This window comes from Leucopleurus acutus (assembly GCF_964270905.1).
Source record: "Leucopleurus acutus genome assembly, chromosome: 11".
Taxonomy (NCBI): Eukaryota; Metazoa; Chordata; class Mammalia; order Artiodactyla; family Delphinidae; genus Leucopleurus; species Leucopleurus acutus.
In genome coordinates, this window is record NC_139152.1 from 22294865 (window position 1) to 22320949 (window position 26085).

General features: G+C 39.0%; 1 protein-coding gene across 1 annotated transcript in view; it reads right to left on the bottom strand.

Moving 5' to 3' along the window:
• Positions 1 to 26085, bottom strand: part of ITPR2 (inositol 1,4,5-trisphosphate receptor type 2) — a 526257-nt gene that overhangs the window by 370949 nt on the left and 129223 nt on the right. The window contains exons 10-13 of the mRNA XM_082849662.1: positions 25045 to 25089; positions 13199 to 13350; positions 8058 to 8157; positions 7363 to 7523 (exon numbers count right to left, since the gene is read on the bottom strand). Coding sequence (XP_082705788.1) covers positions 7363 to 7523; positions 8058 to 8157; positions 13199 to 13350; positions 25045 to 25089 — 458 coding nt within the window. The remainder of the gene's footprint in view (positions 1 to 7362; positions 7524 to 8057; positions 8158 to 13198; positions 13351 to 25044; positions 25090 to 26085) is intronic.

Sequence of the window (26085 nt, forward strand, 5' to 3'; positions counted from 1 at the left end):
GACCTGGAGATTATCATATTAAGTGAAGTAAGTCAGACAGAGAAAGACAAATACCATATGATATCACTTACATGTGGAATCTAAAATATGACACAAATGAACTTATTTACAACTTATTTATTGAAACAGACTCAGAGACATAGAAAACAGACTTACGGTTACCAAATGCGAAAGGGGGTGGAGGATGGATAAATTAGGAGTTTGGGATTAGCAGACACAAACTACTATATATAAAATAGATAAACAACAAGGTCTTATTGCATAGCGCAGGGAACGATATTCCGTATCCTGTAATAAACTGGAATGGAAAAGAATGTGAAGAAGAATATGTATATTTATGTATAACTGAATCACTTTGCTGTACACTAGAAACTAACACAACATTGTAAATCTACTATACTTCAATAAATAAATAAGCTTTATCCACATACGTTAGCATAATTATTCACCATTATCATCATGATCAATCATGATAACATCAATAAGAAAACTACAATTTAAGAGATTCAGCGACTCTAGCAAAGTGTGGAATGTATTCAGTTAGGAAGCATCTCGATCTTATCTCCAGATTTACCTCCTGCAATGGAATGGAGTTAAGTGGACACATCCATAATCCAGAATTTAGCCACCACATCCAAATTTCAGCACACTTCCAAGGATCATAAACTCCACCCCCAAATTCCAGAGATATTATGTTTTCTTGTGTGCCTATTTAAAATCTTAACCCAATCTATTTCTTTTTGACAACATGTCTAACGAATAGGATTCACTCACACAACTTCTGTGGGCAACCACAGAAATGTAAAACATGATTCCTACGCATCAAAATGTGGTGTGAATTTCTTTTGAAATTGTGACTCAATGTCTTCTATATCATTCTGTTATTCTTAAAAGAAATAATAAAACATTTATTTTGAGCTCAGATTTCTTGAACAAACTGAAATTAAGTTGAACCTTAGTGGCTCAATCTACAAGTCCAGTCCGAGCATAAATATATCTGCATTTTCTTTTTAAAAGTACTAATGTTCTTTTTCTCTTGCTGTTTTGAGGATATTGTATTCAGACGTTTAGACATCTAAGAAAGGGCAACTTTGGGAGCAACTACAAATGACTCTGCTTCAAACTCCTCCAAATGGCCTAAAAATTGATATAGTTAATGGAGTGATGATGAAGAAAATTAAGTCTTGACTGAGGATCGCTGTACATTAACTTATTTGCAGAGCCCACCTCCCTTGATGTTGAGGCAATGATAGCCAAGAAAACTAGTCTTCTCTTTTGACCTCCGAAACTGTTGAAACCTTATTCTTTTGTCTTTTCACCTCAAGCATCCCACCTGTGGCAGACCAAAGTGGGTTTTTTCAGTTTAGATAAAATTACAATTCTATACTGGGAGATGGTTAGGTCCTACTAACTCATTCAATCTTATTAATCTGCTTTTACTAAAAAAATTTTTTGTGACTTTTTTATCATAGGCAGCAATGAGAGATGAAATACATTTTTTTAAAAGACATACCTAAAACCATAATAAAAAGCTTTGTGGATCAGGAATAAAATAAGAAAGACAGCGATGAGCAAGGATAATATTCAGTACTGGCAAGAAAATGGGTACTGAAAGCATGTGATAAGGAGTTAAACTAAAGACAAGAAAGCAGAGACTAAAGCAGGGCTTCTCCATCTCTTAAAGGAACCTTAAAAATGTGGTGATCCCTGTTTGGGCCCTAGCTGTACAGTGAGTAGTAGGAGGAAAGAGAGGAAGCACAGACAGGACTGGACATACCCACCTGTGATCTCAATGGCTAAAGCCTTAAATTACCATAAGACATGAACTCTCAGCCCTCGATATCAGATCTGGCTCCAGACTTGTTGAGGCAAGCCAGGTAGAGGCAACCATAAAACTAATAAAAAAGATGAGTGAATGTAGAGAGAGGATAAGCAAAAATCGCCCATCCAAGAAGAGCCTGCATATTTAAATTCCAAAGCACATGAGAAAAACTGACATTAAGAAAGCCAACCATCATACTAAAAAATCAGGAGGCCAATTCGTTACCAACAAAATTCAAGTAACAGAACAATTTCAAAATAACTTTTAAATAAGTGTTTCCAACCTCAAAGAGATAAAGAAAATAACTATATACCAAAAAAGACAACATATATAACAGAGGGCAGATACAAATGAAGAAAAGGTGGCTATGCAAAAGAATCAATAGAAATCTGAGAAATAAAATTATAATCATTTAAATAAAAATATAATTCATGAAGGTAAACTATTATACACACATTCTAAGAAAAAGTAGTGACTTACAATATAGACAGTATTGAAAAATTCGATCCAGAGAGCAACAGATTCTAAAAGGCAAATTATAAAAGGAAATTTAAAAGATAAAGAAGATGAATTGAGTGGATCCAACATACACCTAATAGGAGTTCCAGAAGAGAGATAAGAGGAAAAGACAAAGAAGTAATACCTGAAAGAAAATGGCTGAAAATTTTCCAGAATTGAAGGAAGACTTAAGTATTCTGATCAAAAGCATACCCTAAATGTCAAGTGGGAAAAACAAAAATAAAAGTTACTTGTAAACACATTGTAGTGAAATTTTAGGACATCAAAGACAAAGGAAAAAAAAACAGAAAATTATCAGAAAGTAAAGAAAAATGCCAATAAAGAATAACAATTCTTAATGGCAACAAGAGATAATAGAAAATAATTAAATTACAACTTTAAAATACTAAAAAAAAGAATTGTCAAGCTAGCATTCCATACATAAAGTATCACTTAAGATAGGAGGAAAAATAAAGACATTCTCACATACATGAAGATTAATAAGATTTATAACCTCATTGAATAGACTAAAGAACAAATTTCAGCAAGAAGAAAAGTGAACCCAGACAGGAGTGAGATGCAAGAAATAAAAGCAAACAGAACAACAGGTAAAGTACATTAAGAAATATAATTAATAACTAAAAGAAATTTTTAGGAACTGGATTTTCAGTAATAAAAAGTGATACATCATAATTTACGTGACACAAGTAATTTAAAGAATAAACACAGAACTATGGTTTTAGACAACTATTCCAAAAAATGATGGGAGGTAGAATGTCAGTGTATAATTAAAGCATTCTGAGGCATTTTTCTCCCATGAGAGAAAGAAATATTTAATATCTTCAAGTTTTGTAAGAAAGAATATATAGTTGAAATGTATGACAAGAACAAAAGGGCACTTGCGAAAGAATAGAAATATGATCTATAGCTTTTAAACCAGTAGAAGAAAAGGAAAAATAGGGAGAAAATAAAAACTTCATCAATCTAACAGAAAGCAAGAAAGAAGTGGAGGAAAAGGAAAAAAAAGCTACACTAAAGAAAGAAAATAACAAAATAAGATACCCATAGGTATTAAGTCCAAACACATTATTTATCAAATGCAAAGTAATTAAACTTTAGCAAATTCAAATAGACTATCAAATTAGATTTTAAAAATCCAGCTCTCAGCCGCTCACAAGAGACATTAACAAAACAAAATGACCGGGAAATCTGAAACAAATGGATATTGAAAATAAGACATCTAGTCAAACACTAAACAAAAGTTAGCTGTTGTCAAGATAGTAGTATCAGGCAAATAAAAATTCAAGGGGAGATGATGCTGCTATAGGAAAATATTAACTTTGAATCAGGACATCTGATCTGGTGATCACATGTTGGATGACCCCTGCTCTAGATCCTGAAATCCTATCACAAGGAATTCGAACCAGTGCTCAAGCCCCCAAATTGCAGAAAGACTTGGCTGGGGTCTGGGCTGTTCACCACTGCATTGGCACTGTGTGTACACACACTGCAGCGCCCAGTGCCTGGCATGGACCAGGAGTTCAGTAACACTGAAAACAAATGGACACTGAACTGTAAAGGCAGCAGAGGAACCCCACCTCTTTTTCTGTACCCTCAGAGGTAAAACGTGGTGCAGGACTCACCTCCTCCAGCTCTGAACGGATTTACCCCCCTCCATCCTCTCTCCTCTCCCACCCCAATGTGTTCCCAATACTGTCTATTTTGTTGGTGCAGCTATGCAGAGGAAAATTCCACGAAAAAAATATCTGAGGTTGAGGATCTTGGAGCAGAACACAGGAGCTGTGCCTCTGGAGCCCACTCCTGGGGTGAATGAAAGGGGAGGGGAGGTAGGGGAGGAAGGATTGGAACAATACAGGCATTTTCAGACAGATCTCCTATATTCTAACATGTTCCCTTTGACCTTGTAACATTCTTCATGGTTTTGAGTAAAAGAATCTCTAATAATAACTTCATTCTCTGGGGAGGGGAGGGAGTCAGAGTTGTGTGGAATTTTCAGAAAGAATTTTATATCAAATTCTAAAACTGAGAAAATAATATAAACACATTCAACTAAGCCTATAAGCTCCCCTGTACTGACAGGCAGCTTTGAATGAGTTCTGATGGCAGGTGGCTTTTTGCAAATTACTAAATGAAGATCAATCATTGCAACTTCCTATTTCTCAGGTAAGACCTTCTTTTTGCTACGATGTTTTTCACTCTAAAATAGCGGGGGAATAAAAATGCACGATCCCTGGTCAGTCCTGGTCCACCACCTTCCTGAGAATCATCTCGAGAGGTTAAGATTCTCTCCGGCAGTAACTGAAGAAGAGTTACAGTCGGCAATGGCGGAGTGCTCATAATCAATCTTTATTTGTCCTTTTCTTCAAGGAACACCTTAATACTTAGCAAGGGAGACTTTTTAGCGAGGCTGAGGAAATTTCTGCGCGTATGTGACAATGACAGAGACAAAGAAACAGATTCATCAAAAGCAGAGTTAATAGCTAAATAACAGACATAAAAAAAGTGGTATCTACACATGGGAATCCATTGCCTGTCACAATTTAGTTCTGATATTTAATTATCTGTCATCCAGAACAGGGGAGCAGTTGCTTCAGCTTGTGGTCTTTATTCATTTCACCCGACGGGGTTGGAGGTCGATTGCATACACAAGAGTGGTTTTCAAATGCAGGTGTGTTAGGGGGGAAACAGAGGTAAGAACAGAGGAAGCTGAGAAATAACTATTCCATTGGTTTGCATATTTATGACTTTTTCTATTGATACGGCTGGAAGGAAGCAACTTGGATTTTTCTGTTCCTTTGTATTGTAAGACAGGATCTAAAAGTTCATAAAACATATGTGTTTCATTATGGAATGCTTACCACGTAAACCTTATCAAGCCACCACGCAGAGTAGGAAGTGGAACATTGAAAAAGTCTCCTCAAATCCCTCCCCCCGAGAACACCATCCTGATTTCTGTGACAATTCTTTCCTTGCGTTTCTTTATAGTTCTGCCAATTTCTTAAACCCCAAAGAGTTCAATTTTGCTTGATTTTGGACTTTACAAATAATCTTACAGTGAATACATTTGTGTCTTGTTCTCACTCAATCTAAAGTTTATTAGATTTATCCATGTAGTTGTACATAGATGTAGGTCATGTATTTTCATTGTTATATATGTATACCACCATATGACGATACCAAAACTGTATTCACCTGTTCAACTGGTGATGGACATTTAACAGTTTTCAGTTTGGGGTTATTTAGACTAAGGCTGAACATTCTTAAACGTTCTTTTGGACAGATGTTCAAGAATGTTCAGCCTAGGAGCAGAATTGGTAAGTCATGGACTACTTGCTTCTGTGTGTGTTTGTGTGTGTGTGTGTGTGTGTGTGTGTGTGAGATTGTGTGTGTGTGTGTGCGCGCACGCGTGCATGTGTGTTAGGAACACATGAGATCTACCGTTTTAAATTTTTATGTGCATAATACAGTATTGTTAACCACAGGCACAATGTTGTACAGCCGATCTTCATCTCATATAAATGAAACTTCATACCCGTTAAACAGAAACTCCTCATTTCTCCCTCCCCCCAGCCCCTGGCAACCACCAGTCTAGTCTGTTTCTATGAGTTATTTTACAGCATTGTTAACAACAGCCAAATATGGAAACTAAATGTCCATCAATGGATGAATGCATGAAGAAAATGCAATATACACCTATGATAGAATATTATTCAACTTTTTTTCAGTTTTTCTATAATCTATTTTATTATCATCCGAAGATTACATATGCAGTTAAGAAAATGAACCAAATCATGCAGTCGGCCATTCTCTGGGTTCTGACTCCCCACAGCTGTGATATTAGGAGAACCAGAATGTGGAGGTCAATACTTTAATGTCAGCAATCTGCACCCTCCCTCTCCATCTGACCCCCCCTATTTCATTCAGCATCTTGACAGTTTGCACAAGAAAACTGTCCTAAGAATATTATTCAACTTTAAAAAATAAGGAAATCCCGTCACATGTGACAATGTGGATAAAACTGGAGGACATTATGCTTAGTGAAATGAGCCTGTCACAGAAGGACAAACACTACATGATTCCACTTACATGAGGAGAGACTGCTTCTTTAACTTTGCTCATTACTGTCAAACTATGTCCCAAAGTGCTTATACCAATTATCATCTCACCAGCTGTGTATGAGAGTTCCAACGTATGAATGCCTGGGAAATTGGTAAATAGCTTTTTCTTGTTCAAACTGAAAGGTATATAGCAGACCATGAAGTGGAGAAATACAGACAATGCTTGTGCTCTGGTGTGTTGGAAACCTATGGACTTTAAAACCACACATGATTAAATTCCCCACTTACTGTGTGACCTTACCTAATTTGCTTAACCTTCCAATTTTCCTTTATGTAAGATGGGAGTAACGTCCATCTCAGGGCTGTTTGAAGGACTAGAGAAATATATTTACGGTGCCTAACATGGTACCAACATAAATTAGGGATAAAATGACTGATAGCTATCAGTATCATTCTCTGTCTCACTTATTTCCAAAACCAGAGTTGAAGAATCAAAGATCCAGTTTCTCTGAGGCAGTTACAAGGGCAGAGAGGTACACTTTGCAGACTGTTTGCTGGTATCATATAACACGCTTGTTTTGTGGTACTTGAGCAGAGAAATGTAACTTGAATAAGTAAGAAGAGAAAAACATAAAACCTCTTTTAGGACCTTTAGAACTCCCCACTCAAATATCAAATCAAGTGCAGCAAAAGGCATCTCTTACGAAACATTTAAAAGGAAAGACCAGAAAGTAACTAAAAACAACTGTGTTCAAGCCAAGCTAAAATGGAAAAAGTAAATATTCCACCAGATTTTAATGTCACCATTTTCATTCACTCCCCGGGATCTGCTCATTCAGAAGCAGGTGTGCTGCTATGGAAACCATTCTACATATTCCCTTAGAGTCATTCATTCACCTGAGGTCTACTGCAAGAGTTGACAACTGACTCTATGATTTAAAAGTCATTTTAAAAGTCACTAACCTCCTTTCATTCTGAGTTATTGTGCCATTTTCCAGCTTTTTAACTGTGGTCGCCAGCACTTTATTTGCGTCATTGGCGAAGTCTAAGTCTCGGACCTCAGACAGCGGGACAGACACAATGGCAAAAGCTTCTTTATCTTCTTTTGTTTGGCAAGTTCCGATCTGCAATGTGTTTTTCCACTGAGATTAGTTGTTTTACTAAATAACTATGCAATATTCTTCAACTACTAACACATCTTAGTACTGTTTAAGAGATACAAAACAGGAGTAGAGAATCCAAACACAGTAATTCCTACATGCATCGTCCACTATGAAAGGCCGTAGGGACACAGATTTCCCGTGCCCATTTCCTGCCTTGTTTTCAAAGCCCGCCTAGAAATGTATCCCTTTCACACATGTTCTTTGCTTCAGTTTCAACAGAGGAGAGGAAATGCCCTCCTAGAATCTTCTTCCCTTTCTATATGCTACTCCCACTCTTTTGGTATCTCTGCTACATCTTCCTGAATCACAGCCCGGCTGCAGTCTAGCCTCTAAGTTCAGCTGCCTAAAGCAACCGGTAGGCACGAGTGCCTGATGAAATTAATTGCAATAATCTCTAATACTGGTGAAGCTCAATTGTAAGAACATGTCAGTCACCCCCTAATCCTATTCACACAACATCTGGCTGAAAAGTAAACCACTCTCGGCAACATTTACCTTCAACATAACAGGCCTCTCTTCATCTGTGTCTATGGGGATGCTAGTGCTGGTTACCCACGTGTTTGTACATAAATGTCTTAACCGAACGTACGAATTCCTAAAAGAAAAATAGTATTAAAAACACAGATTATAAAAAATTAGCACACTTACATATCAACATATTTACCAGTTTCATACATGATACGAATATAAATATATTTTTAGACTTAGTAACTGACTCAAGTGTAGATCAGTCTGGTTTAAGGGGAATATCTGAACTATAGGCTATTTCAAAGCATGCAGTATTATTACATCAACCAGTGGTTCTCAGAATCTGGTCCCTGGACCAGCAACATCAGCATCACCTAAGAACTAGTTAGAAATGCAAATTCTGAGGCTTCATCCCAGTCCACCGACTCAGAAGCTCTGAGGGTGAGATCCAACAGGATTTTACCAGCCTTTGCAGGCAATTCTGCTGCATACTAGAGTAAGAAGCACTGACTGTGTAACCATCTGAGTTAAAACTGCTGTCTGATTGTAGTCCCTTTTGTGGTTTAATCATCTGCACGTAAAAGTGCATAGTGCAGTCGATCCTCATTAATCGCAGATTCCATGCCTGTGAATCTGCCTACGCACAAAAATGTATCCGTAACCCCAAAATCAATACTTGGGTCACTCTGGAAGTCATTCTCAGACATACACGGAGTGGCAAAAAATTTGATTCCCTGCCACTCACATTCCCAGTGAGGCTGAACAACACGATGCTCTTCCTTCTCGTTTCTGCTCTCAGACTGTCAACAAGTGTCTTTCTGTGGTCTGTTTGGCGCCATGTTTTTCACTATCTGTTGTTAGTGAATTCATTGTTTAAAACAGTCCTAAGCATAGTGCTGAAGTGCTGTCTTGTGTTCCTATACAGCAAGACTGTGATGTGCATTACGGAGAAAATAACTCATATAAGAGATGCTTCATTCAGGCATGAGTTATAGTGATGATGGCCGTGAATTCAACGCTAATGAAACAATATATATTAAATAAGGTGTCTTTAAACAAAAACACATATAAAATAAGGTTCAGTATTGATTGATTGACAAAAATATTGTGCCCAGAGGCTTGCAGGAACCTAACTCTGCATTTCCCTTAGAAGCAATGGGTCAGTATTTGCTAATTCATGTTCCAGAAATAATAAGAATCAACTATATGTGAACTGAGAGAGAGTGCATAAGAAAGGACAGCTAGAGCTTCACCCAGCTCAAATATTATCATTTTTGGTGAATCTATTATCATTATTTCTTTAACAAAATGGATAAAGTATCTATTAAAAGAAAACCACTGAGGTAAGTTCTCTGCCTTCAAGTTGCTGAAAGTTCAGTAGGAAAGATAAGATAAATAAATCATATAACATGAGGCAGAAAGCATTAAGGCCAATAAGAGAAAATCAAATAAAACGCCAAGGACTTCAGGGAAAGAGACTCATTCTCAAACATCATGATTCTTTTCATTCATAAAAGTAGATAAAATAGAGACTGAGTTAATGCACTGAATAAAATGTCTTACAAGCAATTTTTGTTAGCAGTAGCTAGAGAATGGGTAACTGACCATTTTGGTGAATGCAGTGGTAGTTCCACACCTGGTCCCTCTCGTGGCGTTTCTAAAAGAGACCCCCACAAAGATCCACCTTGTGGACTATCAGGTAAAATAAAAGAACATATTCTAGAGGAAATAATACCCACAGGACTAAAAAAAATGCCACCAGAAAGTATAGAGTCTGCTCTTCCAGGGGAAAGCACTGTGAAACACGGTATGTTTGTAATAAATGTTCTGTTGCCCTGCACAGAGGTGCCTGCTATACCGCTATCACACTTGGAACGAAATATTAGAATGCTTTAGCAAGACGTGAACAAAGTTTCAAATAAATTAAGTGCAAAAAAAGAAATAGAGATTGTTTCAAAAATCTAAAACAGCAAAGGTCCAATCCTTGTCCAAATAATCAGCAAAGGTCCAATCCTGAAATACCTCTGTATTACCACTTATCTTCTGCATGGAATTATACAGGAGATGTCACTTGGACTCAGTTATCTTCCTCATTGTATTGATATTTTAAGCATCTGGAAAGTGAGGCCATAGCTTATTCAGCTCTGTGTCGTTCCCCCTATTCTTACTCCTGGACCTTCTATAGCTGCTTATGGAGTCAACCTAGATGGCTGGGTTCCAAGCTAAAGAGACTCCATTTGAGCATAATAACCTGCAATTTCTAAGAATTTTGGAAATGAGTAACTCTTTAGGACCCACACCACATAAATCCATTGTTAAAATCTTGATATAATCGGAATGTCTAAAAGATGAAGGCACAGTAGCATAGTGGTTAAGAGTACAGATTTTGAGTTCACAGAATCCAGGATCAAATTCCACTTCATGAGCTTGACAAGGATCAGTCAACCTAATCACACTGAGCCAGTGGTTCCCCAACTTGGCTACATGTTAGAATCACCTGGAAAGCTTTTACAACCCTATTATTGCCCAAGCTGCACCGCACACCATTTAAATCAGCATGTCTGGGAGTAAGAGGAGGCATCAGTACTTTTTAAAGATCCCCAGATACTCCACCGCGCACCAAAGACTGGGAACCACTGCTCCAAGCCCTTGATACTTAAAAGTCTAGTCCACAAACCAGCATTATCTGAGGGTCTGTTAGCAATGCAGACCTCAGACCCCACCCTAGACCAAGCAGATCAGAATCTGAGCTGCCATCAGATCCCCAGGTGGTTCAGTACACATTAAAGTGTGAGAAGCACTGATCACAGAGTGTAAAGTTTGAGAAGTATTTGACCCCGCATTGGAATCACCTGGGTACTGATTTTTAAAAGTAAAGCCTGCATCCTGCCCCCAAGACTCTGATTTCACTGGTCTTGGTGTGGCCAGAGCATGGAGAGGGCGCAATGCTGCCCAGGTGATTCCAGTTTAGAGCCAACTTGAAAAGCACTGCTCTAAGTCCTTAGTTCCTGATCTGTAAGAGTTGCTGCCAGCATTAAATAAGACATTTATAAAGAAGCTGACACAGTGCTTAGCACACAGCCAGCGCTCCAGAGTTATAATAGTAGTCATTATTAAGTGTTCATTAGTGTTCGCTTTAAAACAATTAATGACAAATGAATCTATGTTAATACAAAATTCTGTTCGATACTGAGAAGGGCTTCAGCAGTTCTGAAACAGGAATAGATGAAACCTTCCATATAAAGTGAGGCTCAGGGGCTTGTCTTGGGTCTAGTCACATTAGAGTAAGATCTTTCTATCACTTCCCTAAGCAAACTTTCTTGGTTAGAGTTCAAGAAGGACTCTATTCTTGCTGAGTTAAAATCGAAAATGCATAGTCAGAGTAAGGATTTATTAAGATGCAATACTCAGAAGAGAAGGTCAAAGACCTGCATCAGGCCAGACCTTCAGAGGGTATTTCTTTACAGGCTTCTATTGGTACAACAGAGTGAGAGATGGTTCATGTAAGGCCAAGATGCAGCTACATTTCTCCCATCCAAGTATAAACCAGGTCCGACTCTGCTTAGCTTCCCAGATCAGACAAGACTGGGCACATTCAGGGTGGTATGGCCGTGGACTGAGCTACATTTCTCATGAATGAGAACAGCCAGGAAACAGCCAAGGAAGTCCAAGGAGCAGTGTTTCTTGGCAGTGTTAGTACAGCAACTTTTTACCTGCCCTGAAAGTAACCTACACAATAATGTCTGCATTTTGAGCAGGTACCTTCGGCCTAACCACTGCCATCTGCCCAAGGCTGAGACAATCATGCTGTACCAAGGACAATTTAGAACCATTTCACTAGACCTGAATACATGGGCAAAACTCCTCTATGCATCTAGAGATCACATCAGAGCGCTATTGCTGGAAAGTAGACAGCTCTAGGCAAAACAAAAAAATCTTAATTAAAATAATCAAACCGAAGTGAAAGAACGTAAAATACTCTCTTACATTAAGTTCTGACTCCCTCATTAACAATCTCCTTTCCCCTGCCTCACTGGGGGCCAACTGGTCTCTTAGCTGGTCCTTCAGCACACCTAGTAAATCTCAAGATTCTTCCACTTTGTGTTCCTGCTGCTTGAAACACTTCTCCCATATGGGGAGGATCTGACCCTTCAACTCATTCAGATCTTTTCTCGGATGTCCTAAATCAAGAGGTCTCATAATAGAACTCCCCATACTCTTCAATTTTTCTTCAAAGCGTTCTTATTACCTGACCTTATATTTTATGTTTATTTGTTTATTGCCTCCCACTCCCATCTGAATTTAAGTTCATAACCAGTTTGCTCATGGTTTTCTTCCCAATGCCAAGGGCAATGCCTGGAATGGAATTGATGTTCAATGAAGGTTTGTTGACGGAAGGACTTCCCTGGTGGTCCAGTGCTTAAGAATCCACCTTCCAATGCAGGGGACGCGGGTTTGATCCCTGGTCGGGGAACTAAGATCCCACGTGCGGTGAGGCAACTAAGCCCACATGCCACAACTACCGAGCCCACGCTCTGCAGCCCCTGCCACAACTAGAGAGAAGCCCGCATGCCACAAGGAGCAGCCCGCGCACTCTGGAGCCCGCACCACAACTAGAGAGAAGCCCGTGGGCCGCAACAAGGAGCCCTGTGCACCACAACAAGGAGCCCGTGCACCACAACAAAAGATCCCACATGCCATAACAAAGATCCGGAGTGCTGCAGCTAAGAACCAACACAGCCAAATAAATAAAATAATTTTTTTAAAAAGATTTGTTGACTGAATGACTAAATAAATGAACAAGTGGATGATGAGTGAATGAAATTTTTAATTTGACATAATAAAAATAAATGCCATGACTATTAATGGAAATGCTTCTAGATCATTTTTTATTTTAGTAACCACAGGCCATATAAGTAATAAGAATAAATGATTCTTATGAATTTTTCAGAATTTCTTTTCTCCTGCACATTTGAATTATTTTTAAGAATAAAACAAACTATGTTAATCTACTCACAAAAGAGGAATGATTTTTTTTAACTCTTGTTCTTCACTTATGCTTGCTCTCTTTATGTCACAAAAATTATACTAAGATTATGATTTTTATTCCTTACCTGCCAGTAAAATTATTCAGAGAAACACTATTGTTGAACCATATTTTTTTTTACCTTGGGACCAGGCAGTCCGCTCTCTGAAGAGTTGTGGCATCCAGTTCAAAAAGGGATGCAATGTCATTTCCATGTGGGACTGAGACCAAAGTGTACATGATCTTCTCCTCTGCCTGGCGTTTCTTCTTTGCAGTTGGAAGATCTCCATCTCTCTGTTGAGGAAGTACAAGGTTTTTTACTTTTATATGTTTCTTACTAAACTCTCCAATTAATTGGAAGATAAGTTTTAAATTTGCATTTATTTCTTCATTGGATTATAGTGATGTCCAGTTCACATCATCCAGAAAGAGCAGATCGGGCCTGAGAGCCTTTCAGGTAATTATTATTAACAGTGATAAGTCCCACATTCCAGAGGGGTGATTTGACCTGGGCAAATTATCAAGGCACTAACGGTCACAATAGTTTTGATCCCTTCCCTGGTATTAAACCTATTATCACAGTAGTAATTTTGACCATTCCACATTTAAAACAAACACAGAGAAGAAGTAGTGTGTTGAATCATCTAGAGTTCATAAATTAAAGAGTAAGCATGGAAGTGTTTCAGAGTTCCTGACTAACTCCCAAAAATCATTGGGATATTAACTTGGAGGGAGGGGGAATCAACAGCAACATTCCCATTCAGTTCATCAGCTCATTCCATTAGATCCCAGAACATAGTATAATGGCATATAAAGTGAAATCAAATGGAATAGAAGCCTTCAGAAGATGTGACACTCAGTCAATATTTCTAGCACACTCCTACCATTTGAAGCAAAAAACAACACAAGACTGATGATTATGTATTTTCACTCGAACTTCCCCAAGTTCCAGCGTCCCATGGAAGAATCTGATGTATAAGAAAACCAAAACATGATACAGCAAATGTAATATAAGCTTGGTAGTAAAGTACATAAATATAATTACTTATATATAATTATTAAATCAAATGAAATTTGAAAATGAGAGAGAAAAACTGTCATTGTACCATCACAGGTAGTTGAAAGAAAATAGGTGGGAAGGGATGCTCAAAGGCAAATGAAAGCCATCCATACCCAAAGACAAGCATTTCTTTAAAGGCTGCCATGACAATGAAATACTACGTCCGATCATTCCAAAACATTCACTTGAAGCTCCATCCCAAGACTGTGAAAGTCATTTTCCTTGGATCAGTAAACCCTTGCAGTTTCATGCTGGTGTCTTCTGTAAATGGTGCACAAACGGGTAGCACCAGTTAACTGTGAATGGGCAGAGGAACTGCCAGTGTTCTTAAGAAGGAACAGGATGGCTATCTGCTAAATCTCACATAGGCTAGGAGTATCTTGTAGCTCTTGTCATCTCTGATTTATATGTTTTCTGCAGAGATCTAAGTTCAGACTTATATGAAGACAGGGGTCTGGAAAACTCTCCCCAGGTGGTTTAACCCCCATAACAGTTGTTTCTTACCAGCAAATGTGAACTGTGTTCATTCATCAGAAAAAGGTATTCTTAACTTACTATACACTAGAAGTGAGTATAGGGAAATGGGAGAGAAGGAAACGCAAAAGCAGTAAGCAAACCCCACTTCTGAATTGATACAAAAGTTCTCACAATAGCAAAACCGTTCCCTTGACTGTTCTCACTAATCTGACCACAAAAATTTAAGAGAGAGGAAGATGAGATTATTTCCTTTAAACAAAGACATGAGTGCAGTTACCTACAGGAGATGAAGGATGAGGGAAGGAGCAAAGGAAAGAGGATGGAGAGGGTGAAGGACCAGAGTAGAAAAAGGGGGAGTGAAGAAGAGGGAGAGAGGAAGGAGGGAGAGGAAGTGGAGAGGAGGGAATAAAAAGGGAAAAAGGAGGGGGAAGAGGAAGGCAAGGGGAGCAGTGGGTGCTATAGTGAATGCTCCACCCCATATTCAACTAGTCACGCCTCAGTCCAAATTAACCAAAGCCAGCGGCCTGGTCTGCAGCCCTTAAGCACTGAATAAGTCACTCCTCAAAGGGTAGGCATGAACTCATGGTTAAGAACCTCCTTCCCTGGTGGCGTAGTGGTTAAGAATCCGCCTGCCAATGCAGGGGACACAGGTTCGAGCCCTGGTCCGGGAAGATCCCACATGCCGCGGAGCAACTAAGCCTGTGCACTACAACTACTGAGCCTGTGCTCTAGAGCCCGCGAGCCACAACTACTGAGCCCGCATGCCACAACTACCGAAGCCCGCACGCCCAGAGCCTGTGCTCCACAACATGAGAAGCCACCGCAGTGAGAAGCCCGCCCACCACAACAAAGAGTAGCCCCCGCTCGCCACAACTGGGGAAAGCCCGTGCGCAGCAACGAAGACCCAATGCAGCCAAAAATAAATAAATAAATTTATTTTTTTTAAAAAAAGAACCTTCTTTAGGTTTTCTGACAAAATTCTCATGGGTCAGGAGACCCATTTCACAGTGATTCACAGTGATCTGCGTTGAGGGCATGGAAGTCTGTGAACTAAAGACAACAGTCTTTGAAGGGCAAAAACACCATCACATCCTGAGAGAGGAAAACCTAAATGTCTTTAAATAACCCAGTAAGAGTAGTCTGGCCAGACAAATAAGTCAGGAAAGAAGGCTGCCTGGGTAACATAACAGCTTAGGCTCATGGAATATCAAGCTTGGGAGGGATCTTTATAGATCATCTGTGAGCTAAAAAGACTTCTTCCAAATAAATCTCTGGCAGCAGCTAGTCTAGTGAAATACTATAACTTGTAATTTACTCCTTTGGGTCTTGAAAACATTAGTCTTTAATTATTCCCTACTGAAGTTTAGACAGCCTTTCTACAGTTTTGTTTATTTCCTATATTTCAACTCTCACAGTGGGTTGGGAGAAAGAGTCTAAAGAAAGAGAAATAGCTGGAACGAGAAAGTAGGAATGAGGGAGGGAGAAAGAAAGGGAAATGAGTGTGAACACTAGAAGAAAAATAGCAGTGTACAAGAAAAATACGACACCAAAGGCAATTTCCATGAAAGAAATCATTGATAAACTGGTTTTCATGAAAATGGGTTTCTTCTGCTCTGTGAAAGACACTCTCAAAAGAATGAGAAGATGAACCACAGACTTGGAGAAAACTGTTCCAAAAGACATATTTGATAAAGAACTGGTGTCCAAAATATACAAAGAACTCTTAAAGTTCAATAATAATAAAACAAATAATCCAATTTTTAAATGGGCAAAAGACCTGAACAGACACCTCACCAAAGATGACATACAGGTGGTAAATATATACATGAAAAGATGCTCAACATCAAATGTCATTAGGGAATAGCAAATTCTCTAATGAGATATCACTCAAAACAATGAGATACCATATACACCTATTAGAATGGCCAAAATCCAAAACACTGACAACACCAAATGCTGACGAGGATGTGGAGCAACATGAACTCTCGTTCATTGCTGGCGGGAATGCAAAATGGTACAGCCACTGTGGAAGACAGTTCAGTGGTTTTACACAAAACACATTCCATACCATATGATTCAGCAATCGTGCTCCTTGTCATTTACCCAAGTGAACTGAAAAGCTATGTCCACACAAAAACTTGCACCGCAGCTTTATTCATAACTACCAAAACTTAGAAGCAACCAAGAAATCTTTCAGTAGGTGAGTAGGTAAATAAACTGTGGGACATCCAAACAATGGAATGCTATTCAGCACTAAAAATAAATGAGCCATCAAGTTATGAAAAGACACAGAGAAACCTTAAATGCATCTTGAAAGAAGCCAATGTGAAAAAGCTACACACTGTGTGATTCCAAATACGATATTTGGAAAAAGCAAAATTATGGACACAATAAAAATATACTGTGAATATACTGCCAGGGATTGGGGGAGGGAGGGATGAACAGGAAAAGCACAGAGGAGTTTAAAGGCAGTGTGACTATTCTGTATGATCCTATAATGGTGGATACATATCATTATACTTTTGTCAAACTGATAGAATGTACAACACTGAGAGAGAACCCTAATGTAAACTATGAACTTTGGGTGATAATGATGTGTCAAGGCAGGTTTACCAGTGTAACAAATGTACCCCTCTGGTGAGGAATGTTGATAGCAGGCTGTACTTGTGTGCTGGCAGGGGTATGTGGGAACCCTCTGTACCTTCCACTGGATTTTGCTGTGCATCTAAAACGCTCTTTAAAAAGTGTCTATTAAAAAAAAATAGTCTGAGAGAAAATATTTGTAAATTATATATCTGATAAGGGACTTGTATCCAGAATATATAAAGAACACTTACAACTGAATAGCTGTAAAGACAAATAACCCAATTAAAAATTGAGAAGGGACTTTGCTGGTGGTGCAGTGGTTAAGAATCTGCCTGCCAATGAAGGGGACACGGGTTCGATCCCTGGTCCGGGAAGATCCCACATGCCACGGAGCAACTAATCCTATGCGCCACCACTACTGAGCCTGTGCTCTAGAGCCCAAGAACCACAACTACACAGCCTGCGTGCCACAACTACAGAGACTGTGTGCCACAACTACTGAAGCCCGTGCACCTACAGCCCGTGCTCCGCAACAAGAGAACCCACCGCGATGAGAAGCCCGTGCACCACGACTAAGAGTAGCCCCCACTCGCCGCAACTAGAGAAAGCCCACGCACAGCAACAAAGACCCAACACAGCCAAAAATAAATAAATAAATAAAAATTGAGGAAAGGATGTGATGACATTTCTCCATAGAAGACATACAAATGGCCAAGAAGCACATGCAAAGGTGCTCAATATCATTACTAATTAGGAATATGTACTAGGATGGTTATAGTCAAAGACACAGACAATAACAAGCGTTAAGATGTGGAGAAATTGTAACACTCATATATTGCTAGAGGAACACAAAATGGTATAGCCACTTAGGAAGAGTTGGGCAGTTCCTCAAAATGTTAAACGTATAACCAGCAATTCTAATTCTAGGTATCTACCCGAGAGAAATGAAAGTATATGACCCCACAGAAACTTGCACTGAATGTTCATAGCAGCTTTACTTATAAAAGCCAGAAAGCAGAAATAACCATCATCCAAATGATGGATAAACAAAATGTGGTGCATGCACCAAATGGAATATTATTTGGCCATGAAAGGAATGAAGTACAGATACATGGTACAACCTGCATGCACCTTAAAAACATTATGCTAAGTGAAAGAAGCCATGAAAGAAAGGCCATATATTGCATGATTCCACCTATGAAATGTCCAGAAAAGGCAAATTCGTAGAGACAGTAGATCCAGGTTGCCAGGGGCTGCTAGTGGATACAGGCTTTCTTTTGGGGGTGGTAAAAATGTTCTAAAATTAGATAGTGGTTATGGTTTTACAACTCTGTGAACATACTAAAAACCACTGATCTGTAATTCTAAACATGAGAATTCTTATGGTATGTAAACTATATCTCAATAAAGCTACTGAAGGAAGGGAGGAAAGGAAAGAAAAGAGAGGGAGGAGGGAGGAAAGATGGGAGAGACGGGGAGATAGAGGGGGAGGGAGGGAAGGAACAAACGAATGAACAAACTAACTAAAACAATGAAAAAAAAGTGTGCTGTTGGCGTTGATCTCTGCCATGCAGCTCAACATGAAAATTCAGGTGTTATACTAAGATATGGATAGCAAAGGAGCAGTTTTCCATGAAGGCTCTGAAATGTAATGGTGACACAGGAATCACACTTCTGCCTGACCCCAAACAACTGAGTCAAGAAGGTCTTAAGAAGATCTACACAATCTTCTTACATAGGGCCCAGTAGAATACCACGTGCAGCTATGAACTCCTTCCCTATGGTAAAAATGGTGGTGACGTCTGAAATTGAAGATAATAATCACTATGATGAGGAAGAAGGCAGAGAAAGAGGAAGGGAGAGATTTAAGAAGAGGAAGTGCTAATTCTAAAAGAAAGAAAAGGAAGTTTGCTGTTTATTACATCTTAACATGAAAACGTGGGGGGAAATAGACGAGGAGAGTTACAGTCACAAAGAAATATTATGAAAGAGCTCTTTTCTGGATTTGGCAATGCTACTGCAGCCAAAAGAAAGAACCACCAACATAATGAGTGTTATTAATACATGTGAGGGAAGATTGCCTCAGAATGTAAGAATGCAGAAATAATGGACGAGATCAGTCAGTTGTAGAAAAAAACTCTAAGGATTTTTGTGAATATGTAGGCACAGGGATTTGAGCACAAGTGGTTTAAATGGAGTATTAGAAAGGCACAATTAAAATATGATTTTAGCTAAGGAAAATAAAATCTACTCAATTACGTTGAACCATATTTGAAGAAAGGCTTTATTAACAGAAGATAAGCATGTAACCTAAACAAACGGAGAGTCAATGAACAAGAATTTGACAGTTTCTCTCACCGCAGGCTAGGGTAGATGAAACAAATTAGTATTCCAGTTTTCCTGGAGGAATTCCATATCCCTGAAAGGCATGTGTGTCATCTAATTTCCCGAGCTCTCCACGCCAATCTTCTAATCATAATTTAGGTTTTGATATAGATTTTCCTTCAGGGAAAACGCACTAACTGACCCAAGGATTTAGATCTACTTAGCAACTGACAGTTGGCACTGTGGTGTATACATCAGTCATTTGTGAATTCATTAGTGGAATCAATCCTCCTGTATGCACTGTCCTTTTCCCCCTTTTGAAAGGCTAATAAAATGAATTTTCTAGACTTATAAAAGGCGAGCAGATTCAGGTTGCAAGAGATTGCCCTCCTACCCCATCCCCCTTGGTAATATCTCCCGGTGGGATCCTGATAAGAATAGTCAAAAGACCTCTCTATTTTGACACTCTTACAGTGAAAAATAAAAATCTTTTCCATAGAGAAACCTCACTTATTAGGGCTAGCTAAAAGAGGTCACTCTAAGTTACTCATACTATTTAAGACCTGTGGTTTAATTTTAATTACCTAGGATAAGTGGAATGTACCCCCAAATAATTTGCTTAGGTCTCTGAGGAAAAAAGCTTTAATGAATAGATAAGTTCCATTTATAAACAGCATAACAATTGTTTATGTGTGAATAAGAGCTTCTAACACATTTAGAAGTTTTTTAAAACAGTGCTATAGTCTTAAGCATTCTGCTATTAATCTCTTGTACTCTGTTAATTTGCTTAACAAGCTGTCATAGCAGTTTGACAGTAAACTTCAAGCCAGCCCCTTGGAATTTTTTAAATAATAAAATATGAATAATGAGTTATAAGCATACAGTTTTTAAATAAATGGATCAAGCTTCAATATCAAGAAAATTAATATTATATTTCTACAATATGAAGGCAGTTCTGTTCAAAATTGTGTGCTTGTGGCTTTTGTTTACGAACCCACATCTCTTTTTAAGTAAGAAAAAAGACCCCAAAACACTAGTTCTCTGCAGAGAATTACAGAAGCACACTGCCCTCCCTCTTTGCATCATGAAAAGACATTAAGGTACAACAGAGCTTAAACAGGTGTGAAATTTAACAGCATCTCAGTCTCCAAAACACTCTCAATTTAGGGAATGAAGGGCTGCAGAATGTTAACCTAGTCTGCTGGGCTTTTAGAAAACTAGCATTTTCACTTGGAAGGAAAGGCACACAGCCTCACAGATTATACAAATTGAAAATCCTGTATGAGAAGCCAGAGGATGCTAATGGCTCGCCAGCTTCTCTAGCTCCTGGGGGCCCTGCCCGCACAGCAGGGAGCCTCCTGTTACACCTTCTCTGTTGCCTCATTTGTGAGTCATCGCATTTTCAGCAGAGACATCACGTAGCAGTTCTGCTGTGAAGAGCCAGAGACATTCGGTAAGAAACAATGTCTGCGTTTTCAGGGCCGATTCAGACCTGTGGCCACGGCAGCATAACTTTGTGTAGGCATCTGTGTTTTGGTCCAGACCCTCTGGGGCTCTCACTGCAGACTTTATGGAACAGACACAGCCCTGCCATTTAAAGCTGCAAAGCCTTCTTCTCTTGCCACGGTTCCTTGACAATCGGGTGCTCTCAAACTAATTCCCAATATGACCCTTTTTTCTTTCTTTTCCTTATCATCTTACCGCTGACGAATACATAGTAAAACACAAAGAAACTCGCGGGTCTTCTTTCAGGATCTGGTACCCTCCCCCAAAAGAAAAATTCTACAGAAGAGAATTTTCAAGTCTATTTCGGCAAAGTTTCATGCTTCCTAGAACATTTCTGTTTAATGTATGTTTTTGCACAAAGACGGATGGTTCTCAAAGGGAGAGAGTTTGGCTCCCCAGAGACGTCTGGCAATTTCCAGAAACACTTTTAGTTGCCACAACTTGGGCGGGGGATGGGGGATGGAGAACAGGGAGACCACTCCTGGTCTCTAGTGAGTAGAGTCCAGAGATGCTGCTAAACATCCTACAATGCGGAGAACAGCCCGACCACAACCAGGAATGATCTGGCCCGAATATCAATATATCAGTATTGCTGAGGCCGAGGATCCCCAGCACAGACAAAAGACATTCCCTGGAAGAATCAGATCACATTCCACATAAATAAGGTAATGTTAAAATGGGTGGTGTTATTCCAGAAAAATCTCCTTCAAAGAGCCATTTGAAAAGATGCCAGTTTGCACGGAGAAAAAACTAACGACTTTCAGGTTCCCAGCTGGGCTTGATACAGTTCCAATATTTACAGGGTCCCTGTGGATGCTGTACATTTGTAAGATTGGAAATTATAATAGACTTCTCTGTAGAATAAATACAGCTATTTGGGTCTTAATGGGAGCTCTGACACACTCCGCCTCATTTCAGCAGTATTATCCATTAACCTCCGAAACTTCAAAAATGGCAGGCAACATGTGATAAAGGTTTCTAAATTACAGGAAAAATATTAACTGGATATTAAATAGACAACATAGGGAAAATTAGGAAAGAAAATAATTAGCGTGGTCACAGGGAACTCAGTGTTACTGGAACCCAGATCTGAGGTGAGATAGCATTGTTTTGGGAAACTGATTTCATTTTTCACAGGCTACACTCTAAACGCTCCTCTGTTTTCTTTTTTAGACAGAAACATCATCATTGCTAGACGGTAAATGGTGTCTAAAATGAGAAGCCATGTTGTTAGCTTTACTGTTCCATATTCTCAGTTTTATTTACTTTCAAGCTAGGGGTTTTAGAGAGAAGGAAATCAGATGTCTCCAGTTGGATGTGTCTCTGAGATGACAGATGAGATCCAGTCATAAAATTCTAGAGCAAAAGCAAACCCACCTATGTTGTATGCAATTAAAGTATTGCTAGTAACACTGCTTAAACAGAAGAGTCCTCTTTCTCACCTTTAGAGGAGGATAAAGAAACTGTACTTCAGAATACAAAGGAAAAATATTTAGCAAGTCTAATCAAAAGCTTGATTAACACAAAGAGTAAACTTCACCATGGATTTATTACTGATTTATATGCTCTGCGCTGCTCCATAACCCTTCATTCACTCTATTCTCCCACTCAGCTCTGCCCAGAATGATCGGTAGCATCTCCAAAGGGTATGTAGCCAAAAGGAGACGAGCCAGAGATTTAATTCAATTGCACAATTTGAAGCTTTGATATGATGACCTTTGAATAGAAACAACTTACATTTTTAGCCTACTAACATCTTTTATTCAGAGAGTTTCCCATTTGTCTGCTGGCATTTTATCCCAATGGCATGCAGGTGAGAGATGTAGGGCAAACATCCTCATCCTATCAGACAGGTGAAGAAAATGAGTCTCAGGAAAGCTATCTGACTTGTCCAAGGCTACACAAGTTCAAGGTGGTGCTACAGTAGAGCTCCGCTGTCTCGACAGCACGCTCAAGAAGTCACAGAGAATATCACAGGAATGAACCTTGACAAAGAGAAAAGCAGTCCCCGACATCCGACAGCTGGCCTGGTGGATGAGCCAGGCCTTGGTGTTGCTAGGAGCTGGCCTGACACTCAAGCTGGTTCTCCTGGTGTTCTCCTGGTGAATATGGACAATTTCACAAAACAGCAACACACCAGACAAGGTCACTTCATGACTGGAATGGACCAAGACAAAACAACCCCACTCCCTGACCATATCTGAACACCGACAGACTGTGAACGTTGTTCAAGCCACAAAAAATGACAATCCTGCTCCTGTCCTCTAGCGAATATGAGCGACTGCTGCTTCTTTAGCAATTACAGAGCTAGCCTGCCCTACCCACAGATAAAATGTATTAAGATACCTCCTCTTCCTAACAGCATTCCCGTCCACAGCAAAGCCCCACTTCTTTAAATCTTCCCCAAAATCAATCGCACAAGCCCAATTCCTATTAGACGTTTTTTCTAACACCTTCCTACTCAGAAGCAGCACGGTTCCCCATAGTGTGCGTGCAGTGAGTTATAAACGCCACTTGTATGGGCATTTTCCTGGTGGTCTCTGGCCGGAAACCATTGAGACCATCGACAAGCTTATAGGAAGAACCAAAGAAACTATGATTCACACTTTGCTTTTTAAACATGGCTACTGATAGCATTTTCCTAAATCATAGGAAGGTAAGGACCCAACAGTCCTGCTGCAGCTATTTGAAAACCAGGGGGAGAAAAGCCCACACAGACACATAAAATTGAATCATAAATAAAAGATCCAATGGATCGAACAAACCTACTTCTATATTTAAAGACATTTTGACACAAATTAAAGTTTTCACTGGGTCAGTGACCTGATACTTCGCTTATTTCTATTGTAAACATGATAATCATATGGAGAGAGGAGTCAAACAGGGTTGACTCAGGTCCAGAAATTCTTATTTGATCCATCTGCCCCATATCCTCCTAAAACGTAAATCTGTGCGCCAATGTACAACAGTAGTCATTTTAATGAAACATTCCAACAGTTTCTATCAAAGAGCAGAATTTGGGGTGATGCAGTAATAATACCTACCCATTCCAAAAGGGATGGCAAAATTCCTAACAGAACTGTATTATAGACTGTGTCTATTTTATATCAAAATATCTGGCTAAATTGCTTTTAAAGAAATCCAGCCCTGCTGAGAGTCACACACAGAAAATGCAGTAGACACCATGGAGCAGTGGACAGTAGCTGCAGGAGTAATCAAAAATATTGATATAACAACAATAATAAAAATGATCGATAATAGGAAACACCAAAAAAAAAAAAAATCCAGTGTATCATCCAGGCTTTATTTGGATCACATCAAAATATCCTGAATTTCTGAATTTTTTAATAAGTTTCAGGTGTACAGCATTAACAATTCGACATCTTATATACTACAAAGTGGTCACCACCACAAGTCTAGTTGCCATCCATCACCATACAGTTTCACCCATAACCCACCCCCATCCCCACTGGTAACTCCCTTCCTCTATGAATTTTTTAATTGAATTAAATCATGTTGTCATTGTTAAGTCATATTCTTTCCAAATTATGATGAGATGAGCAGGATAAATAATAGTAAGTATTTATAATGAAAACTGGCTTTAGAAATTAGAATTATCTAGTTACTGAACAATTTTTCCCCATAAATAGAAACCAAATTATTTTGAATTGAAAAGGATTGTTCTGTTGTCCTATTTTAATATTATGCCACAATTCCACTCCTCCTTCCTAATTTCTATGAACTTCTGAAAACTAAACCTAGACCCACCATACCTCCCAAATCCAGTTGCCTTCAGCGATCTATCATAAGTGGCCTCCAAGTTGCTGGAAATCTCCCTAAACACCCACTTCTGGTCATCTTCTTATAATCGAAGCCAAATCATCATTTACTTTTTATCTTCAATCCACAGCCTCTACTTGGAGAATCTCTCTCAGAGCCCTAGTCTTCAAATTTTCTACTACCTTTTCAATTTGTTCATATAAAATATAAATAATATGCTTGTATTTGACGGGGAAAAAAGCAATTCTACTCACCACACTTTTTCCTTCATTTTGGGCATCTCGATAATCAGGGTTAAGCTAAAAACAAAAAACAAAGCTAGTTTTGAAATGCTATTAAAAGCACATTAACAAGACCAGTGATCTTTAATTCCAGTACACTATTGTACACTTAACTACGTTTAACATAAAAAGAGGCTAAGAAAGAAACGGTTAGGAAATACCTTCAAACCCTAGTTACAGGAGACAAGAGTTAAAATGCCAAATTTATGGCCTTTGTTTGTATCAAACTGTTGACATTTTTGAACAAGTGAGAGCTGACAGTCTCACCACCTCTTAAGAAGCATTCAAGAGAGTTCATTTTGCCCACCACAAAATCTGCTCTTGACCAATAATGCAGACACCGATTTCTAAAAGCAGACCAAAGGAAGGTTTTAACAGTGATTCAAGATCATGCTCCACGTGCTATACACACAAGAAAAGAAAGTCAAGCAAAAGAGGATCTATATACCCGCTATGTCAGCTAATGCATGAGGACTATTTAAACTAACAAACAAGAACACATGTCTCAAACAGATGGAGAGATAGAGAACAGTACGGAGGTTCCTTAAAAAACTAAAAATAGAACTACCATACGACCCAGCAATCCCACTACTGGGCATATACCCTGAGAAAACCATAATTCAAAAAGAGGTAATTCATGATACCACAGTGTTCACTGCAGCTCTATTTACAATAGCCAGGACATGGAAGCAACCTAAGTGTCCATCGACAGATGAATGGATAAAGAAGATGTGGCACATATATACAATGGAATATTACTCAGACATAAAAAGAAACGAAATTGAGTTATTTGTAGTGAGGTGGATGGACCTAGAGTCTCTCATACAGAGTGAAGTAAGTCAGAAAGAAAAACAAATATCATATGCTAACATACATATATGGAATCTAAAAAAAAAAAAAAAGGTTCTGAAGAACTAGGGGCAGGACAGGAATAAAGACGCAGACACAGAGAATGGACTTGAGGACACGGGGAGGGGGAAGGGTAAGCTGGGACGAAGTGAGAGAGTAGCATTG